The sequence below is a fragment of the Carettochelys insculpta genome, chromosome 27 (genome assembly GCF_033958435.1).
Source record: "Carettochelys insculpta isolate YL-2023 chromosome 27, ASM3395843v1, whole genome shotgun sequence".
Taxonomy (NCBI): domain Eukaryota; kingdom Metazoa; phylum Chordata; order Testudines; family Carettochelyidae; genus Carettochelys; species Carettochelys insculpta.
The window spans coordinates 17,193,992-17,211,672 of NC_134163.1; the positions used below are offsets into that span (position 1 = coordinate 17,193,992).

General features: G+C 43.4%; 2 protein-coding genes across 4 annotated transcripts in view; both read right to left on the reverse strand.

Moving 5' to 3' along the window:
- AP1M1 (adaptor related protein complex 1 subunit mu 1) overlaps positions 1-6,081 on the reverse strand; it is a 29,268-nt gene extending 23,187 nt beyond the window's left edge. The window contains exons 1-3 of one of the 3 annotated variants that reach the window (XM_074978002.1): positions 5,879-6,081; positions 1,021-1,177; positions 500-567 (exon numbers count right to left, since the gene is read on the reverse strand). In XM_074978002.1, coding sequence (XP_074834103.1) covers positions 500-567; positions 1,021-1,177; positions 5,879-5,920 — 267 coding nt within the window. In that variant the 5' untranslated portion in view covers positions 5,921-6,081. The remainder of the gene's footprint in view (positions 1-499; positions 568-1,020; positions 1,178-5,878) is intronic. The other 2 variants (XM_074978003.1, XM_074978001.1) reach the window with 2 other exon arrangements.
- Positions 6,082-11,381: 5,300 nt separating this feature from the next.
- On the reverse strand, positions 11,382-17,458 carry FAM32A (family with sequence similarity 32 member A). The gene is made up of 4 exons (XM_074978024.1): positions 17,345-17,458; positions 17,100-17,238; positions 16,824-16,877; positions 11,382-12,718 (listed from the first exon to the last, which is right to left on the reverse strand). The coding sequence occupies exons 1-4, from the start codon at positions 17,419-17,421 to the stop codon at positions 12,650-12,652; spliced, it is 339 nt and encodes a 112-aa protein (XP_074834125.1). The 5' UTR covers positions 17,422-17,458; the 3' UTR covers positions 11,382-12,649.
- Between the last annotated feature and the right edge of the window lie 223 nt (positions 17,459-17,681).

Here is a 17,681-nt window from a genome sequence, read left to right on the forward strand (position 1 = left end):
TTGTCATATCCTTGTTCTCGACAGCACAACATAAATAAATACAGGTTGAACCTCTCTAACCCTGAGCTCTCTTGTCCGGCAAACTGTAATCCAGCATGATTTTTGTTAGCCGAATGACCACGCAGCATGGGTGTGGCCAAGTTTGTTTCCAGTCCCCACTCCTGGCTTTCAGTGTTCTGTGTTGTTAGTTAGCTGTAATTTACCCCTAAGTGTCTTTTAAGGGCCCAGTAAGCAGCTGAAGTGTTAGTAATGTGCTAGAAAATATTGCTCTCCTGTTGTGCGGCAAATTCGCTCATCCAGCACTGGTCACGTCCTCAGCATGATGGATGAGAGAGGTCCATACTGTATCAGAAACTAATACTGAAAGATCTTAACGTAACCACGTATAACGCAGATATGCCATTTCTGCACAGCCTCATATCATTAAAAGATCTGCCTAAGTAAAGCTTTGTCTATAAGTTATCTGAACAAAGATTATTTTTACCACTTTAATACTAACCTGAACCACCTTGTAAAGAAACGAAAACACCAGAGACACACAAGCATTCTTCTTAGAAGTAGCAACAACTGAAAAAGTATGTTCAGGAATCGGTGTTTAAAATTACCCTTTTAAAAATATTTATCTTTAAATACATTTTCAAAACCCCTTTGCTAAGTTATTACAGCTGGCCCCAACATTAAGAAAGCAGCAGTGACATTTCTTTTCCCAGAGATGTCTGATATTGAGAATTCGAGTTTGTTATCATTTCTGACTGGTTAACTATTGGAACCTGAAGACCAACACTAAAGATTCAGGAAATGCTTATAAAGTGGTATTTCACCATTTTTGTACACATTATCATAAACAACAAGGTATGACATGAACAGAGTACCTCTTTTTATTTATATAAATTTGTTTTGAATTGTTGTAAATCTAGATCAATAAAAGCCTTCTTGGTCACCAAACTTGAGCTTGTTATCACTTCCACTCAAGTCAAAATGCTGAAAATTCACCAATGCATTCATCACTTTAAAGGATACGATATAAATTGTTGTGTTTAATCCACATAAAACGAACGCCTCCATGTGCTAGAATGGGAGAAAGAGTTCCCTCTTCTTCCTTTTCCATAAGAATTGGCATGAAATGCTCCACCTCAGACATGTCCACATCTCCACGGTAATTCCGGCAGATGAGGACCTGCAAAAGGCATTTCAACAGAAATCTGAATAGGTTTTATAAATAAATACTGAAGTTACCATCTGAAAATAACAACACATATTCCAGTTCCACGCGCAGGGCCAGACAGACAGGCAGAACTTCAGAGTCTCAATGCGTGGATGAGACAATGGTGTAGGGAAGAGGGGTTTAGATTTATTAGGAACTGGGGACACTTTTGGGGTAGGGGGAGCCTATACAGGAATGATGGGCTCCACCTAAATCAAGGTGGATCCAGACTGCTGGCATTAAACATTAAAAAGGTCGTAGAGCAGTTTTTAAACTAAGAGGTGGGGGAAAGCCGATTGGTGTGGGGGAGCACCTGGATCGGACGGAGACTTCTCTTACACGAGGCTCCATAGATAGGGATTCCCTAGAAGTTAGTCAGATAGGGAACGTGGGAAATAATATATGGGCAAGATCAGATGTGAAACAATCGCATATAAAAAAATCCAACGCGTCTGTGAAAGGCAGACATATAAATAGTGGTAGTTTTTTAACGTGCTTTTACACTAATGCTAGGAGTCTGTCTAATAAGATGGGTGAACTGGAGTACCTCATATCAAAGGAGGAAGTTGACATAATAGGCATCTCAGAAACATGGTGGAATGAGGACAATCAGTGGGACACTATCATACCGGGATATAAATTATATCGGAAAGACAGAACAGGTCGTGCGGGTGGCGGAGTGGTACTATATGTGAAGGATAATATAGAATCAAATGAAGTAAAAATCCTAAAGGAATCAAAATGTTCCATAGAATCATTATGGATAACAATTCATTCCTCTAATATGAATATGGCATTAGGAATATATTACCGACCACCTAACCAGGACAGTGATAGTGATGCTGAAATGTTAAGGGAGATTAGAGAGGCTATCAAAATAAAAAACACAGTAATAATAGGAGATTTCAATTATCCCCATATTGATTGGGTGCATGTCACCTCAGGACGGGATTCAGAGATTAAATTTCTTGATGCCTTAAATGACTGCTTCTTGGAGCAGCTAGTACAGGAACCCACAAGGGGAGAGTCAATTCTCGATCTAGTCTTGACTGGAACGCAGGATCTGGTCCAAGAGGTAACTGTTACTGGACCGCTTGGAAATAGTGACCACAATATAATAACTTTTAATATTCCTGTGTTGGGAAGAACACCGCAGCGGTCAAACACTCTGGCATTTAATTTCAAAAAGGGGAATTACACTAAAATGAGGAAGCTAGTTAAACAGAAACTAAAAGGTAGAGTAATTAAACTAAAATCCCTGGAAGCTGCATGGAAACTGTTTAAAGACACCATACTAGAGGCCCAACTTCAATGTACACCCCAAATAAAAAAAACACAGTAAGAGACCTAACAAAGAACCACCATGGCTAAACAGCCATGTTAAAAAGGCAGTAAGAGAGAAAAGGGCAGCTTTTAAAAAGTGGAAGTCAAATCCTAGTGAGGAAAATAGAAAGGAACATAAACACTCCCAAATTAAGTGTCATAATGTAGTAAGAAAAGCCAAAAAAGATTTTGAGGAACAGCTAGCCAAAAATTCAAAAAATGATAGTAAAATGTTTTTTAAATACATTAGAAGCAGGAAGCCCGCTAAAAAAGCAGTGGGGCCCTTGGACGATAAAGATATAAAAGGAGCGATCAAGGAAGACAGTGGCATTGCGGAGCGAGTAAATGATTTCTTTGCTTCAGTCTTCACGGCTGAGGATGTTACAGAGGTTCCTAAATCTGAGCCAGCCTTTTTAGGTGACAAATCTGAGGAACTCACTCAGATTGAAGTGACATTAGAGGAGGTTTTGGAGTTAATTGATAAGCTGAATAGTAACAAGTCTCCAGGACCGGACGGCATTCACCCAAGGGTTCTGAAAGAACTCAAATGTGAAATTGCGGAGTTATTAACAGTGGTTTGTAACCTATCCTTTAAATCCACTTTGGTACCAAATGACTGGAAGACGGCCAATATAACACCAATATTTAAAAAAGGCTCTAGAGGAGACCCTGGCAATTATAGACCGATAAGTTTAACATCAGTACCAGGCAAATTAGTAGAAACACTTGTAAAGAATAAAATTGCAAGGCACATAGAAGAGCACGAATTGTTGGGCAAAAGTCAGCATGGTTTCTGCAGAGGGAAGTCGTGTCTAACTAATCTATTAGAATTCTTTGAAGGGGTTAATAAACATGTGGACAAGGGGCACCCAGTGGACATAATATACCTAGATTTCCAGAAAGCCTTTGACACGGTCCCACACCAAAGGCTTTTATGTAAATTAGGTGGTCATGGGATAGGAGGAAAGATCCTTTCATGGATCGGGAATTGGTTAAAAGACAGAAAACAAAGGGTGGGAATAAATGGTAAATTTTCACAATGGAGGAGGGTAACTAGTGGTGTTCCCCAGGGGTCAGTCCTGGGACCAATCCTGTTCAACTTGTTCATCAATGATCTAGAAAATGAGGTAAGCGGTGAGGTGGCAAAGTTTGCAGATGACACCAAGTTGTTCAGGACAGTCAAAACCAAAAGGGATTGTGAAGAACTACAAAAAGATCTCAGCAAACTGAGTGATTGGGCAGCAAAATGGCAAATGAAATTTAATGTGGGTAAGTGTAAGGTAATGCATGTTGGAAAAAATAACCCAAATTACACGTACTACATGATGGGGTCAAATTTAGCTACGACAGATCAGGAAAGGGATCTTGGAGTTATAGTGGATAGTTCTTTGAAGACATCCACGCAGTGTGCAGCGGCAGTTAGTAAGGCAAATAGGATGTTAGGAATTATTAAAAAAGGGATCGATAATAAGACAAAAGATATCATACTTCCCTTATATAAAACTATAGTACGCCCACATCTTGAGTACTGCGTGCAGATGTGGTCTCCTCACCTCAAAAAAGATATATTGGCATTAGAAAAGGTTCAGAAAAGGGCGACTAAGATGATTAGGGGCTTGGAACGGGTCCCATATGGGGAGAGGCTAGAGAGACTGGGACTTTTCAGTTTGGAAAAGAGGCGATTGAGGGGCGATATGATAGAGGTATATAAAATCATGAATGGTGTGGAGAAAGTGAATATAGAAAAATTATTTACCTTTTCCCATAATACAAGAACTAGGGGACACCAAATGAAATTGATGGGTAGTAGGTTCAAAACTAATAAAAGGAAATTTTTCTTCACACAGCGCACAGTCAACCTGTGGAACTCCTTGCCCGAGGAGGCTGTGAAGGCCAGGACTCTATTAGGGTTTAAAAAAGAGCTTGATAAATTTTTGCAGGTTAGGTCCATAAATGGCTATTAGCCAGGGATAAAGTATGGTGCCCTAGCCATCAGAACAAGGGCAGGAGATGGATGGCAGGAGATAAATCACTTGATCATTGTCTTCTGTTCTCCTTCTCTGGGGCACCTGGCATTGGCCACCGTCGGCAGATGAGATGCTGGGCTGGATGGACCTTTGGTCTGACCCAGTATGGCCATTCTTATGTTCTTATGTTATATTATTCTTGGGAAGTACTCCTATGCAGTGGAACTGCAATATGCTTAACTAACTGAGCTACAAACTACTGGAGAATTTCTCATTCAGAACTCAAACCTCAGCTTTAAGAATGCAATCCAGCAGCCGCTAATAAGCGCATACCTATGTTAGCCAAAGAAAAAAAAATAGCTTATAGAACAAAATCCCAGAAGTTACTTATATATGCAGAATGTAGTTGCCCCAAAATGGAATAGGGTAAAAAACCCTCAAAAGGTAGTACCTGCCACTAACATTTGTTCATGTCTCAGTAGCTTTAGTTACCACAAGCAGTGGATAGCTCCATTTCACTTACCCCAAAATCAGATTCTGCAACTGCTCAGTGCCACTTAACTTGCATGAATTTTATTAATTAAGGAGAAGGATAAAAGGGTCCAGAAGGGGAAAACTGGAGGAGGAAGAGAGCTCGCTAGCAAACCTACCATTTCCTGCAACCCTGCAGTTCCTCAGCCCTCCAAGCACTTACACAGTCTTGCCAAAATAGAATCATAGAACAATAGAGCTGGAAAGGACCTAAAAACCGGTCCAGCCCCCTGCAGAAGGCAGGGCCAAACCCATCAGATCAGCCCAGTCAGGGCTTTGTCAAGCTGAGACTTAAACACCTCCAGGGATGGAGACTCCACTACTTCCCTGGGTAAACCATTCCAATGCTTCACCACCCTCCTAAAATAATTAGAGGTACACATGTCCTAGAACTGGAAGGGACCTCAGGAGGTCATCTAGTCCAGTCCCCTGCCCTCTTAGCAGGACCAAGCACCGTCCCTGACATCTATCTGCCCCACCCCTAAATGGCCTCCTTAAGGACTGAACTCACAATCCCCGGTTTAGCAGACCAATGCTCAAATCACTGAGTTATCCCTCCCCTGAGGGGAAAAAAGTCAGCATTTTTGGAAAGCTTTAGGAAACATCTGAGGCCCCGAGATAGACTGAGGAAATGGGGGGCTCGGGATATGGAGTGTATGACCCTAGGACAGCCCAGAGACAAAATAGCAGGGCTTAACTACGGATCCCTATCTCCAGTCCAGGCTTCACTCGTCCGCACCGGAGCCAGCTAGAACCCTCTGCCGCCAGCGCTTCTGCGGCCTGTGGAACATGAGCCCATCCCCAGGCACGGGCCAGACAGCACAGGAGCCCGCCGCTACCCACGACTCCGCACCTTGCCCTTCAGGTCCAGCACGTACACGGCGCTTGCAGACATGGCGCTCCGCCTGCTAGGAGCCTTCCAGCCTCAGAGCTCCCCCAAATCTGCCCCGCGCCCACTTCCGGCTACCACTCCAGCTTCCGCTCCTCGCCGTCTGAGTGCTACGAATTATGGGTCCAACTCGCAGCGGCTGAGCCGGCGGAAGACTCTGGTGAAGCGGAAGTGCACCAGAAAAGTTGCAGAAGTCTGAGAAATGAAGAAGCACTTTTGAGGTCTTCCCGCGCCGGAAGTGCCTGAGGGATTCCCGGAGCCTTTCTGTCCCCTGCTTTCCTCTCTATGGTTCATATCACAAAACGGAGGAGAAAGGCAGCGACGTTGGAAATAGCGTAGCCACGCACTAGCCTGAGTAGGACAGTGGGGAACCCGAGAGACAGAGAGGTGCTGTCTGCTCCCCACAGGCTTGAACCAGCGCTTCCTTCTCTGTGGGAGAAGAGAAAGAGAGGAAAAAAAATGCAAAGCAGCAGTATAGACTAACACGGCTACCTGTCCGTTACTGTTCTCTGTGGGAGAAAGTGCTGGAGTCGCCGCCGCTCCCCGTCCTTTGTGTGTCTCCTTCCCTGCTTTTTCTTTTTCACGCTGCTAATCTTTCTCCTTTGGTCTGAGCCAGGAGTAGACACGCACAATAGGAAGAACAGCCATTTTTTTAATTCAGTAAAAAAAACTCAATAATCAAAGAGCCTCAATCCGTGAGAATACGAGACGCTCCTTGATAAATAATATCAAGACATATTTTGTAACCCCTATTTTAAGAACAGTCTATACACAATGACTTAAAAGTTTGCATCTTACTGAAGAAAAATTTTCTCACCACTATTCCAAGGGGGAGAGCTGAGCTGTCTTTTATATTCAAATTTGGCACGTTAACACGGTTTGAACTGGGATGGGAATTTCCTGAGTCACTAAGGGCTCGTTTGCATACTTGGATTAATCTAATTCTTGACCTCGCCCCCCCCCCGCCCCTTCTACCCTCTGATTTGCTCACCTTGATCATTTTTTTCTGACGTGTCCTCCTTGATTACTGGTTTTGGTTCTCTGCGCCATAAATATTGAGCCTGTTCTGGTATGGTCTGAAGAAATGGGTCTGTCTCACAAAAGCTCACCTCATAAATTATTTTGCTAGTCTTTAAAGTGCTACTTGGCTGCTTTTTGTTTTAATGATTTGTAATGTGATTACTGCAGGACCAGCGGTGACTTTGGTAATCTCAGGGGAATATACAAGGGCATTAGGACCCACCCAAAACAAGATGGCACCTCTAAAATCCAAATCTGGTGAAGTCATCGCTGACAAAGCCAAACAGATGGAGCGCTGGGTTGAGCACTACTCCGAGCTGTGCTCACGCGAGAACATTGGGGTTGATACAGCCCTCAATGCCGTCGAGCTCCTACCAGTAATGGACAAACTGGACCAGGAACCAACTGTGGATAAACTGAAGAAAGCCATCGACAGCATTGGAGCAGGAAAGGCCCCGGGCCAGGATGGTATACCACCAGAGGTAATCAAGTGTGCCACAGACACTCTCCTGGAACCCCTACATGAGCTACTGTGCCTGTGCTGGAGAGAGGGAGAGGTTCCACAGGATATGCGCGACGCTAACATCATAACCTTGTATAAGAACAAAGGAGATAGAAGGGACTGCAACAATTACTGTGGAATCTCCCTCCTAAGCATCACTGGTGAACTGTTCGCTCACGTCATCCTTGGCAGACTCCAGAAGATTGCTGAGAGGGTGTATCCCGAATCACAGTGTGGATTCTGCGCAGAGCGATCTACCGTTGACATGGTCTCTCTGGGGCAGCTGCAGGAGAAATGCAGGGAGCAGAGGAAGCCACTCTATATTGCCTTCATTGACCTGACCAAGGCCTTCGACTTGGTCAGCAGGGATGGACTGTTCAAACTGCTCCACAAGATAGGCTGTCCGCCACGGTTACTCAAGATGATCCAGTCTTTCCACGAAGACATGAGAGGAACCATCCAATATGACGGCACAGTATCGGATGTTTTCAGCATCAGGAGCGGCGTCAAACAAGGATGCATCCTTCCTCCGACATTGTTCGGGATCTTCTATGCACTCCTCCTGAAGCACTCCTTTGGATCTTCAACAGAGAGCATCTTTTTGCACACAAGGTCTGATGGGAAACTGTTTAATGTTGCAAAACTGAAAGCTAAGTTTAAGGTGCAGGAAGTCCTCATCAGAGATCTGCTGTTCGCAGATGACACTCCTGTAGTGTCAAACACAGAAGACCAGCTTCAGAAACTGCTGGATCAGTTCTCCAAAGCATGAAAGGACTTCGGGCTTTCCATCAGCCTAAAGAAGACATATGTACTTGGTCATGATGTTGCTGAACCACCATCAATCAGCATTGACAACTATTCGTTAGAGGTCGTCCACGAGTTCGTTTCCCTCGGGTGCATGATCACTGACAGCCTGTCATTGGAGACTAAGCTAAATCAGAGGATTGGAAAAGCAGCCACAACTCTGTCCAGACTCAGCAAGAGAGTGTGGAATAACATCAAGTTGTACACCCACACCAAAATGCAAGTCTACAGAGCCTGCATCCTCAGCACCCTCCTTTACAGCAGTGAGTCTTGGACCCTGTATGCCCGCCAGGAAGAGGCTAAACGTCTTCCACTTGCGCTGCCTCAGGTGCATCCTTGGAATATCATGGGAGGACAGAGTGTCCAACACTGCCGTCCTTGAGCAAGCTGGAATCCCAACCATGCACACCCTCCTCAGGCAGTGGCAGCTCTGCTGGCTTGGCCACGTCCACAGGATGAATGACGGAAGGATCCCAAAAGACATCCTGTATGGCGAGCTAGCCTCTGGCAAAAGACCTCCCGGACGCCCCCAGTTGCGCTACAGAGATGTTTGCAAGAGGGACCTCGGGGAGGCAGACATCGAGCCGGACAGCTAGGAGGAGCTGGCAGACAGTCGCAGCAGATGGAGGCAGGAACTACACAAGGGCCTTCAGAAGGGCAGGATGAAGATCAGACAGCTAGCAGAGGAGAAGCGAGCCCACAGAAAGCACAGTAAGGACCTGCCAGACACCAGCTACACATGCGACAGATGCAGCAAGGACTGTCACTCTCATGTGGGCCTTCACAGTCACAGTCGACACTGCAAATGATGATCCCAAATGGAACTATGAAGGGCGCGATCCATAGTCTACGTAGACTGAAGGATGCCTGCTACAAGTACTACTAGACCAAAGTGCTGCGTTTCAATCACATGTGGCTTGTCTATACAGGGCCCTTTTCGAAAGGATGGCGCAGACTTCAAAATCCCCTTATTCCTATCAGCTGATAGGAATAAGGGGATTTCCAACTCTGAGGTATCATTTTGAAAAGAGCCCCGTGTAGATGAGCTGTGTGCAATCAAAACATGGCACTTTTGCAGTGCCATGGCTGGCAGCATGCTAATAAGGTGCTGAATATTCATTTCAGCACCTCATTAGTATTCTCCAATTTGGCCATTAGCATGGCCCTTTTGAAATTTTGGCCAAGTGTGGCCACAGTCCAAGTGTTTGGCAAGTGGTCAAGAGCTGCACTTTTGTATGGCAGTGGTGTGGGGTCGGAACTGGAGTTTGGGTGGTGAAGGGAATTCGGGTAGGTGACTGAGGTGCTGAACAGGGTATGGAGGTCTCAGGAAATTTGGTTGAATGAGGGGCTTCTGAAATGGGATGTGGCACTGCAGTGCAGGGTCCAGGAAGGAATATGGGTGCAGGAGAGGATTCTGACAGGTGGGAAGGATATAGGCACAGGTGAAGGGTTTGAGAGGGAGTTGGGATGTGGTGCCAGAAGCAAGCTCAGCCCCAGGGGTCAGCAACCCTCAACACAGGCTGGCACTCAACACCACCACTCCTCCTACATGCAGCTGGGAGTTTGCTCAAAGCCATGTCGACCGTGGATTAATAAAAGACCAGCTTATGCTACCAACCACCACAAACAGTAAAGTTCTGCATCTTATTTATTAATGAAGCTGTTGTAAGTAGGACTATCAGTGACCTTAAAAGTATTGCTGGCACTTGGACTGTACATAGAAGTCAAAAGGTCAAAGTTCAGCAGTCTGCCTCAGAAAGTTTGCTGACCCCTGCGCTGCCCACCAGGAGCTGAGAAATTGTGCTGCATTGCCCAAGCTCCCAGCAAAATTTCTCAGGTAGCATTGAGTGCTTTTGTGCCCTGCTCCCATCTACAGCAAAATCTCTTTGTGTCCATTACCCCTTTTCCTCTTTCTAGCCCTCCCTGTTACCAGCTGTTCTGTACCACTGGAGCGGCCGGCTGCACATTCTCAGGGTCTCCAGTGGTATTTTAAAACGCCCAGGTCTCTGGCCACGGCCCAGGTACCCATGGTGCTGGCAGGGGGCCTAGGCCCTTTCAAATTGCTGGGCCCTGGGGCAGCTGACCCCTTTACCTTACTGTCAGTGGCCTTGTGCTCTATGCAGCAATAGTGAGGCCTCAGCTGCAGTGTGTCCAACTATGGTACACTACTTTAGAAAATACGAGGATGAATGAGGGGGAATTCCAGCAGATAACAACAAACGTGGTAAAAGGTATAGGAATACTGATCCAAGACTAGTAAGAGAGAGAGAGCTGTGTTAGTCTGTATTCTATCAAAACAAAAAAGTAGTTCAGTAGCACTTTGAAAACTAACAATGTAATTTATTAGGTGATGAGCTTTCATGGGACACACTGACTTCTTCAGAGCATAGTCATACCAGAATAGACTCAATATTTAAGGCACAGAGAACCAAAAATAGTTATCAAGGTTGACAAATCAGAAAAATTGTTATCAAGGCAGGCAAATCAGAGAGCAGAGGGGTGGTAGGAAAATACCGATCATATTTTACCTAGAGAAAAGAAAACTGTGAAGGGACCTGATAACATGCTTCAGATATGTTAAGGGCTGTTAGACAGATGAGGATCAGTTGTGCTGCTCCTTCTAAATGTAGGATTAAAAACCAATGGGCTTCATCTGAAATAACGGGAGATTTCGATTAGCTATTAGAAAAATCTTTCTTACCGTCAGGATAGTTAAGCTCTGGAGCAGGGTTCTAAGGGAAGTTGTGGAATATGCATAACTGGAGGTTTTTAAATGCAGCTTGGCCAAATACCTGTCATGGATAGCTTAGGGTAACTTGCTCCTGCCACAGCACAGGGGGCTGGACTTGAGGACTTCTAGTCCAACATTTCCATTATTCTATATATTAACTCCCAAGTTTAATATTAATATTGTAGGCAATATTTTGTTTTCATGATTAACTATGTTAAGATTTTACCCAAGAATGGCATTTAATGTTCTTCCAAAACAGAATGAGGGGGATAAAAAATTTTAACTACAGTAAACTCTTTCATATACAGCAGCTCCAGGACCTGGAGGTTACTGAATATTCAAATATTCTGGATAATAGAGAGGTATACCTAGCAATGCACAGCACCAAAGAAAAACAAGATGAGTTATTAGCAACCAAACATGTATGTACTTTATTTTTTAACAGTAGTATTGTACACTAAACTTATACTGTATTTGCTGTCAAAACAAAAAAGCAGTCCAGTAGCACTTTAAAGACTAACAAAATAATTTATTAGGTGATGAGCTTTCCTGGGACAGACCCACTTCTTCAGATCATAGCCATACCAGAACAGACTCAATATTTAAGGCACAGAGAACCAAAAATAGTAATCAAGGTTGACAAATCAGAAAAATTATCAAGGTGAGCAAATCAGAGAGCAGAGGGGAATGGGAGTCAAGAATTAGATATAGCCAAGTATGCAAAAGAGCCCCTATAATGAGCTAGAAAATTCCCATCCTGGTTCAAACCACGTGTTAATGTGTCTAATTGGAATATAAGAGTTCAGCAGCCTCTCTTTCCAAACTGTTGTGAAAATTCCTCTTCAGTAAAACACAGACTTTCAGGTCATTAACAGAATGGCCCACTCCATTAAAGTGCTGGCTGACAGATTTGTGAATCAGGAGTGTTTTTATGCCCATTAATTCTTTGTCTAGGAGAGCTTGAAGACTAGTAAGGCTACCTCTCTGTACTTGCTGTATTTACTTTCACTATCCTTTACTTATAAAAAAACTAACTAAAATTTACTCATGGTTAAAATGCCAGTTATTGGAGTTCCAGATGATAGAATGCTGGTATAAACGTGTTCCCTGCAGTGAGGCTGATAACTACCAATGCACAAAGTGCCATCATTCCCTTGTTTATGTAGTCTAATCGCATTTTTCCCCCCTCATTTGTAGTTCTAGGTCCATAATTCTTTTGAAGACTTATAAGCAGTTTAAAAGGGTTTCAAGATAAAACAAGGAAACAAGTAATTACAGAAATAAATTACATCATTCCTTGAATTCAAAAATTAAATTTATTATGTAGAACATTGTCAAACAGCTCCCCTTTCCAAAGAAAAAGAGAAGGGATAGCTATCAGTAACATTAGAACAATACATTAGATAAATTTCTTCAATAAACGTAAACTACTTTTGGCCCTGGTCCTGCAAAGATTGATTCTTGCACCTGAGTGGAAGTGCAGGGCACTTACTAGTAGATTAAATTGGGTGTGCCATGTACATATTTTTAAACAAACTATGAATGAGTAAAAGTGCCAGGATGAAAATATATACGTAGCATTAATAAAATATCCAACTTGGGGAGCAGAGATTTGCACAATCATTTCCTTTGAATAAACAGCCTCCTCAGAATCCAAAACTGTGGAAAATTCCAACATTCATTTAGTCCAGCTAACTTTAGGAATGTCATAATGTTCAGTCAGAGCATCCAGGTGTCTGTTGAAATCCTAGGAGAAAAAAATATTTTAAAAGTTTTATAATACTGCCATACATGACACCTTGCTATTTCCTCCACCATGTTCATACGCAGCAATTCCAGATCAAAACAGTAGCACAACTAGTACAGTATTTTGTCTGCCAGTACCAGATAAGTACATAAGAATGGTCATACTAGTCAGACCATTAGCCCAATATTCTGTCTGCCAGCAGTAGGCAATGCCAGGTGCTTCAGAGGGAACTAACGGATGCTTCAGAGAAAGGGGCAAGAAACCCCACAGTGCACAGAATAGAATTCCCAGAAAGGAAGTTTCTACCTAAGTCTCCACCAAGTGCTTAGCCTTTGACTGTATTTCAGAAGTACTGGTAGCATAATCCACATAAATTCTGTTTTTGGGATCCTGATAAAAACTAAACTTCAATCAATTTTCTTTTATCTTTGTTGCTTTTCAATTTCATTCACTATTCCCTTGTTTCTGTATTTAAAGAGATTACACAGAAATACCATATTTACCTGTTTATACCGTTTTATATACCTCAATAATATTTTTGTCTTCTCTCCAAAACAAGGACAATCCTCATCTTCCATATTGCTCTTCATTACTTGTGTCTCGAGCCTCATTTACATCTGCTAGTATTTTGAGATCGGGTAACAGGGTGACAAAAACTGAACATAGTATTTTGGGTGAATACCACCCGCTTCTGTATTCCCAATCTTTCACGTTAGATACCTGACACTGATTCCTTCCCCGACTTACTTAACAGTGACATAGAGGGAGCTGTGCCAGTCTATATACTATCAAAATAAAAAAGCAGTCAAGTAGCACTTTAAAGACTAACAAAATAACTTATTAGGTGAGCTTTCGTGGCACAGACCCCCTTCTTCAGACCATAGCCATACCAGAACAGACTCAATATTTAAGGCATAGAGAACCAAAAACAGTAATCAAAGTTGACAAGTCAGAAAAAAAATGATCAAGGTGAGCAAATCAGAGAGCAGAGGGGCGGGGGAGGTCAAGAATTAGATTAAGCCAAGTATGCCAAAGAGCCCCTACAATGTCCCAGAAAATTAGCATCCCGGTTCAAACCGTGTGTTAATGTGTTGAATTTGAATATTAAATGGAGTTCAGCAGTTTCTCCTTCCAAAGCAGACTGAAAATTCTTCTTCAATAAGAGGCAAACTCTTAAGTCATTAACAGAATGGCCCACTCCATTAAAATGTAGACTAACTGGTTTGTGGATCAGGAATGTTTTGATGTCTGTTTTGTGCCCATTAACTCTTTGTCTGAGAGAGTTTGAAGTCTGTCCAATATACAAAGCATCTGGGCATTGTTGGCACATGATGCCATATATAATGTTAGCTGAGGAACATGAGAATGTGCCCATGATTCTGTGAATAACCTGGTTAGGTCCAGTGATGGTATTGCCAGAATAAATATGTGGACAAAGCTGGCAGCAGGCTTTATTGCAAGGAAAAGTCCCAGGACTGGTATTCCTGCGGTACAGACTATGGCTATTGGTAAGAATCCTCATAAGGTTGGGAGGTTGTCTGTGGGAGAGAAAAGACATGTCACCTAGGACCTTCTCGAGTGTGGCATCCTGATTAAGGATAGGTTGTAGGTCTTCAATAGTTCGTTGCAGTGGTTTGAGTTGGGGGCTGTAGGTGATTACCAGTGGTGTTCTGTTCTTGGCTTTTTTGGACCTATCTTGGAGGAGCTGGTCTCTGGGTATTCATCTGGCCCTGTCAATTTGTTTTTTCATTTCTCCTGGTGGGTAATTCAAGTTTATGAATATTTGGTAGAGATCTTGTAGTTTTTGGTCTCTGTCAGTTGGATCAGAGCAAATGTGATTGTACCTAAGGGCTTGACTGTAAACAACGGATCTAGTTATGTGTGCAGGATGGAAGCTAGAAGAGATTAATCTAATTCTTGACTTCCCACCCCCGCTCCCTTCTGCTCTCTGATTTGCTCACCTTGATCATTTTTTTCTGATTTGTCAACTTTGATTACTGTTTTTTGTTCTCTATGCCTTAAATATTGAGTCTGTTCTGGTATGGCTATGGTCTGAAGAAGTAGGTTTGTCCCACGAAAGCTCACCTAATAAGTTATTTTGTTAGTCTTTAAAGTGCTACTTGACTGCTTTTTTGTTTCATTTACTTAACAGTTAATTTAACGTTATAGCCAACAATGGGTACAACATGAATGACACCTTGCTTTTGTCAGCATTCAATACAATACCTCCTTGTGATTCCCATTCACCAAGTTTATTAAGTCCTTATGAAATTCTTCAGTCTTCTCTAGATTTGAAGAACCTAAATCCCTTTCTCATCTTCAAGTTTTACCATCTTACTGAGCTCCCAAACCAGATTGCTGTATTTTGTACTATTTAAGTTTCTGAGACAACAGAACTGCAGCCCCATTTTCATCATTCTGGAGTTATCAAACCTTCTCATAACTAAGTGAAGTCTGCATCGGAAAGAAGCAGCTGGTAGTCTTTGGATAAAAGATGAAAACCCCTTCTCACTATTGCTGCTGGATGGTCATTTAACTGCAATTTGGAGTCTGATATTAATTTTACAATGTCCACCTCTTGTAATAAATGCCAACTAATATCATTAAGTGGGCAGAGGTAAATATCAGTTGTTCATTCCAATATGTTGATCATCTTGATCTTATCTAGTTGAGTTTCAGCCATCTAGCCTACATCCATGGCTAACCACTGAGTACAAATCAATAGGAAAGGCCAGATCAGAAAGACTTAGGGATCAACGACCTACTTAAAGCACTAACTCATGCCCCTATATCTATTAAGTGCTACTGCCCAACTAGTCTGATCATGCCTAATATACCTTTACAATTATCAGAAGTCATTGCAGTCCATAGCTTGATTCACAGCGAAGTACATTCTAGATCCATAACCCTTCCTTCAATTTCAAGAACAGAACGGTCATACTGGATCAGACCTAAGTCCATCCAGTTCAGTAACCAGTGTGCCGAGAGTGGTCAATGCCAGGTGCCCCAGAGGGAGTGTACCGAACAGGTTACAATCTCTCTCCTGTCATCCATCACCAGCCTCTGACAAACAGAGGCTAGGGACACCATTCCTTACCCATCCTAGCTAACAGTCATCAATGGACCTAACCTCCATGAATTTATCTAGTTATTTTCTAAACCCTATTAATAGTCCTAGCCTTCACAGCCTCCTCTGGCAAGAAGTTCCATGAGTTGACTGTGTGCTGTGTGAACAACTTCCTTTTATTTATTTTAAACTTGCTGCCCATTAATTTCATTTGGTGTCCCCTAGTATATCATGGGAACAAGTAAATAATTTTTCCTTGTTCACTTTCTCCACATCACTCATAACTTTATAGACTTCTATCATATCCCCCCTTGTCTCCTCTTTTCTAAATTGAAGAGTCCTAGTCTCTGATCTCTCTTTATATCAGATCCATTGCAAACCCCTAATCATTTTAGTTGCTCTTTTATGAGCCTCTTCTAATGCTAATATATCGTTTTTGACATGAGATGACCATATCTGTATGCAGTATTCAAAATGTGGGTGTACCATGGTTTTATATAAGGGCACTAAGATATTCTCCATCTTTTTTTTAAAATGACTAACATCCTGTTTGCTTTTTTGACTTGCTGTACACTAAATTTCAAGCCTTTCAGCACCCTCACCTGCCCACTACTCCTTGTAAATGGTAGTAGCATGTTATTGACAATGAAACATGATTCTACAGTCATTACAATCAATATTCAGATAATTCTACAGTATTGGTTTATATTACACCTACAAAAATTTTGTACGTGCACTAAAAGACTGCTAAAAAGAGGATCTGCTACTTCTTAACTCACGAAAGCTCATGCTCTAAACTTTTCTGTTAGTCTATAAGGTGCCACAGGACCCTTCGTTGCTCTACAGATCCAGACTAACACGGCTACCCCTCTGATACTTCCTAATGTTTTATCATCTAGATAAAATCAGGAAAAGCATTTGTCTGCAAATGAATTCTAGAACAGTAGCTCATGGAAGTTACACGCCACAACGGGAAGGTAATCCAGAGCAGATGCTTGTTCTTGGAACGGAATAAGCCTATATAAAACAGATCCTTACCTCAACTCTCTGCTTATGAGTTTTCGAGGCTTTCTTCAGTATTCTTTCCATTTGCTGAAAATGGAACACACAAACACTACTGTGACACATTATTTTTTGCACCTGTAAACACATCCAGCCCGCACTTCACAACATAAGAAGGGCCTCTGCTTTGGGCATGCTGCAAAAATAGCACTGCGACAAGTTTAAAGTAAAAGGAAATTGCAAGTAGGCCTAGCGGTGCCCCCCGAGTTTTGGCTCGCCCAGCGTGGACCCCGCCTCGCAGACACCCCATACTCTTTTCTCCTGCATCTTCTCATAGGCCAGCTGCGCAGGGGTCCGCTTATCCAGCGCCCGCTTCTTCTCCTCCTCCTGCTTCTTGCCGCTCACGATCTGCTCCAGGATCTTGCTTTTGTCTTCCGCCTTCTTCTTCTTCCTGCAGCAAAACAGAGCGAGAGACGGAGTGAGGAGCGTCCTCGAACAGCTGCGGGAACTCCTCACCACCACCACCACCACCACCACCAGCCTCTCGACCAACTCACCGCTTCCCCTGCGCTGAGGCCACCCCACTCCCCTTCAACCGCAGCGGCCCGCGCTGGACGCTGTCGTACTCCGCCATCGCGCGCCTGCCAAGACTGAGCCAAGCACCACAAGTGCTTCCGGGTCAGCCCGGGGAAAGTGGACGCATGGGCGGGGCCCCTAGTGCAGAGCGCGGCTACAGCGAAGGGAGGTGCCGTGCGTAAGAACCGAGCCCAGGGGTCGCTCTCCCGCTTCCCTCCCTACTGCAATGAACCATACCCTTGACCCGCTACAGTGGCCTGGAGCGGTCCTCCGTTGAGCAGCTACAATGTGTGTGTGTGCGGGGGCGGTCTGGGGTTC

What these genes read in the sequence shown, in the direction of transcription:
- FAM32A (XM_074978024.1), bottom strand. Translation starts at nt 17,421, where the DNA reads ATGGCGGAGTACGACAGCGTCCAGCGCGGGCCGCTGCGGTTGAAGGGG. An exon ending in GCCTCAGCGCAGGGGAAGCG is followed by an intron (nt 17,239 to 17,344) that starts GTGAGTTGGTCG and finishes GTTTTGCTGCAG; the next exon opens with GAAGAAGAAGAAGGCGGAAG. An exon ending in CTCATAAGCAGAGAGTTGAG is followed by an intron (nt 12,719 to 16,823) that starts GTAAGGATCTGT and finishes TTTTTCTCCTAG; the next exon opens with GATTTCAACAGACACCTGGA.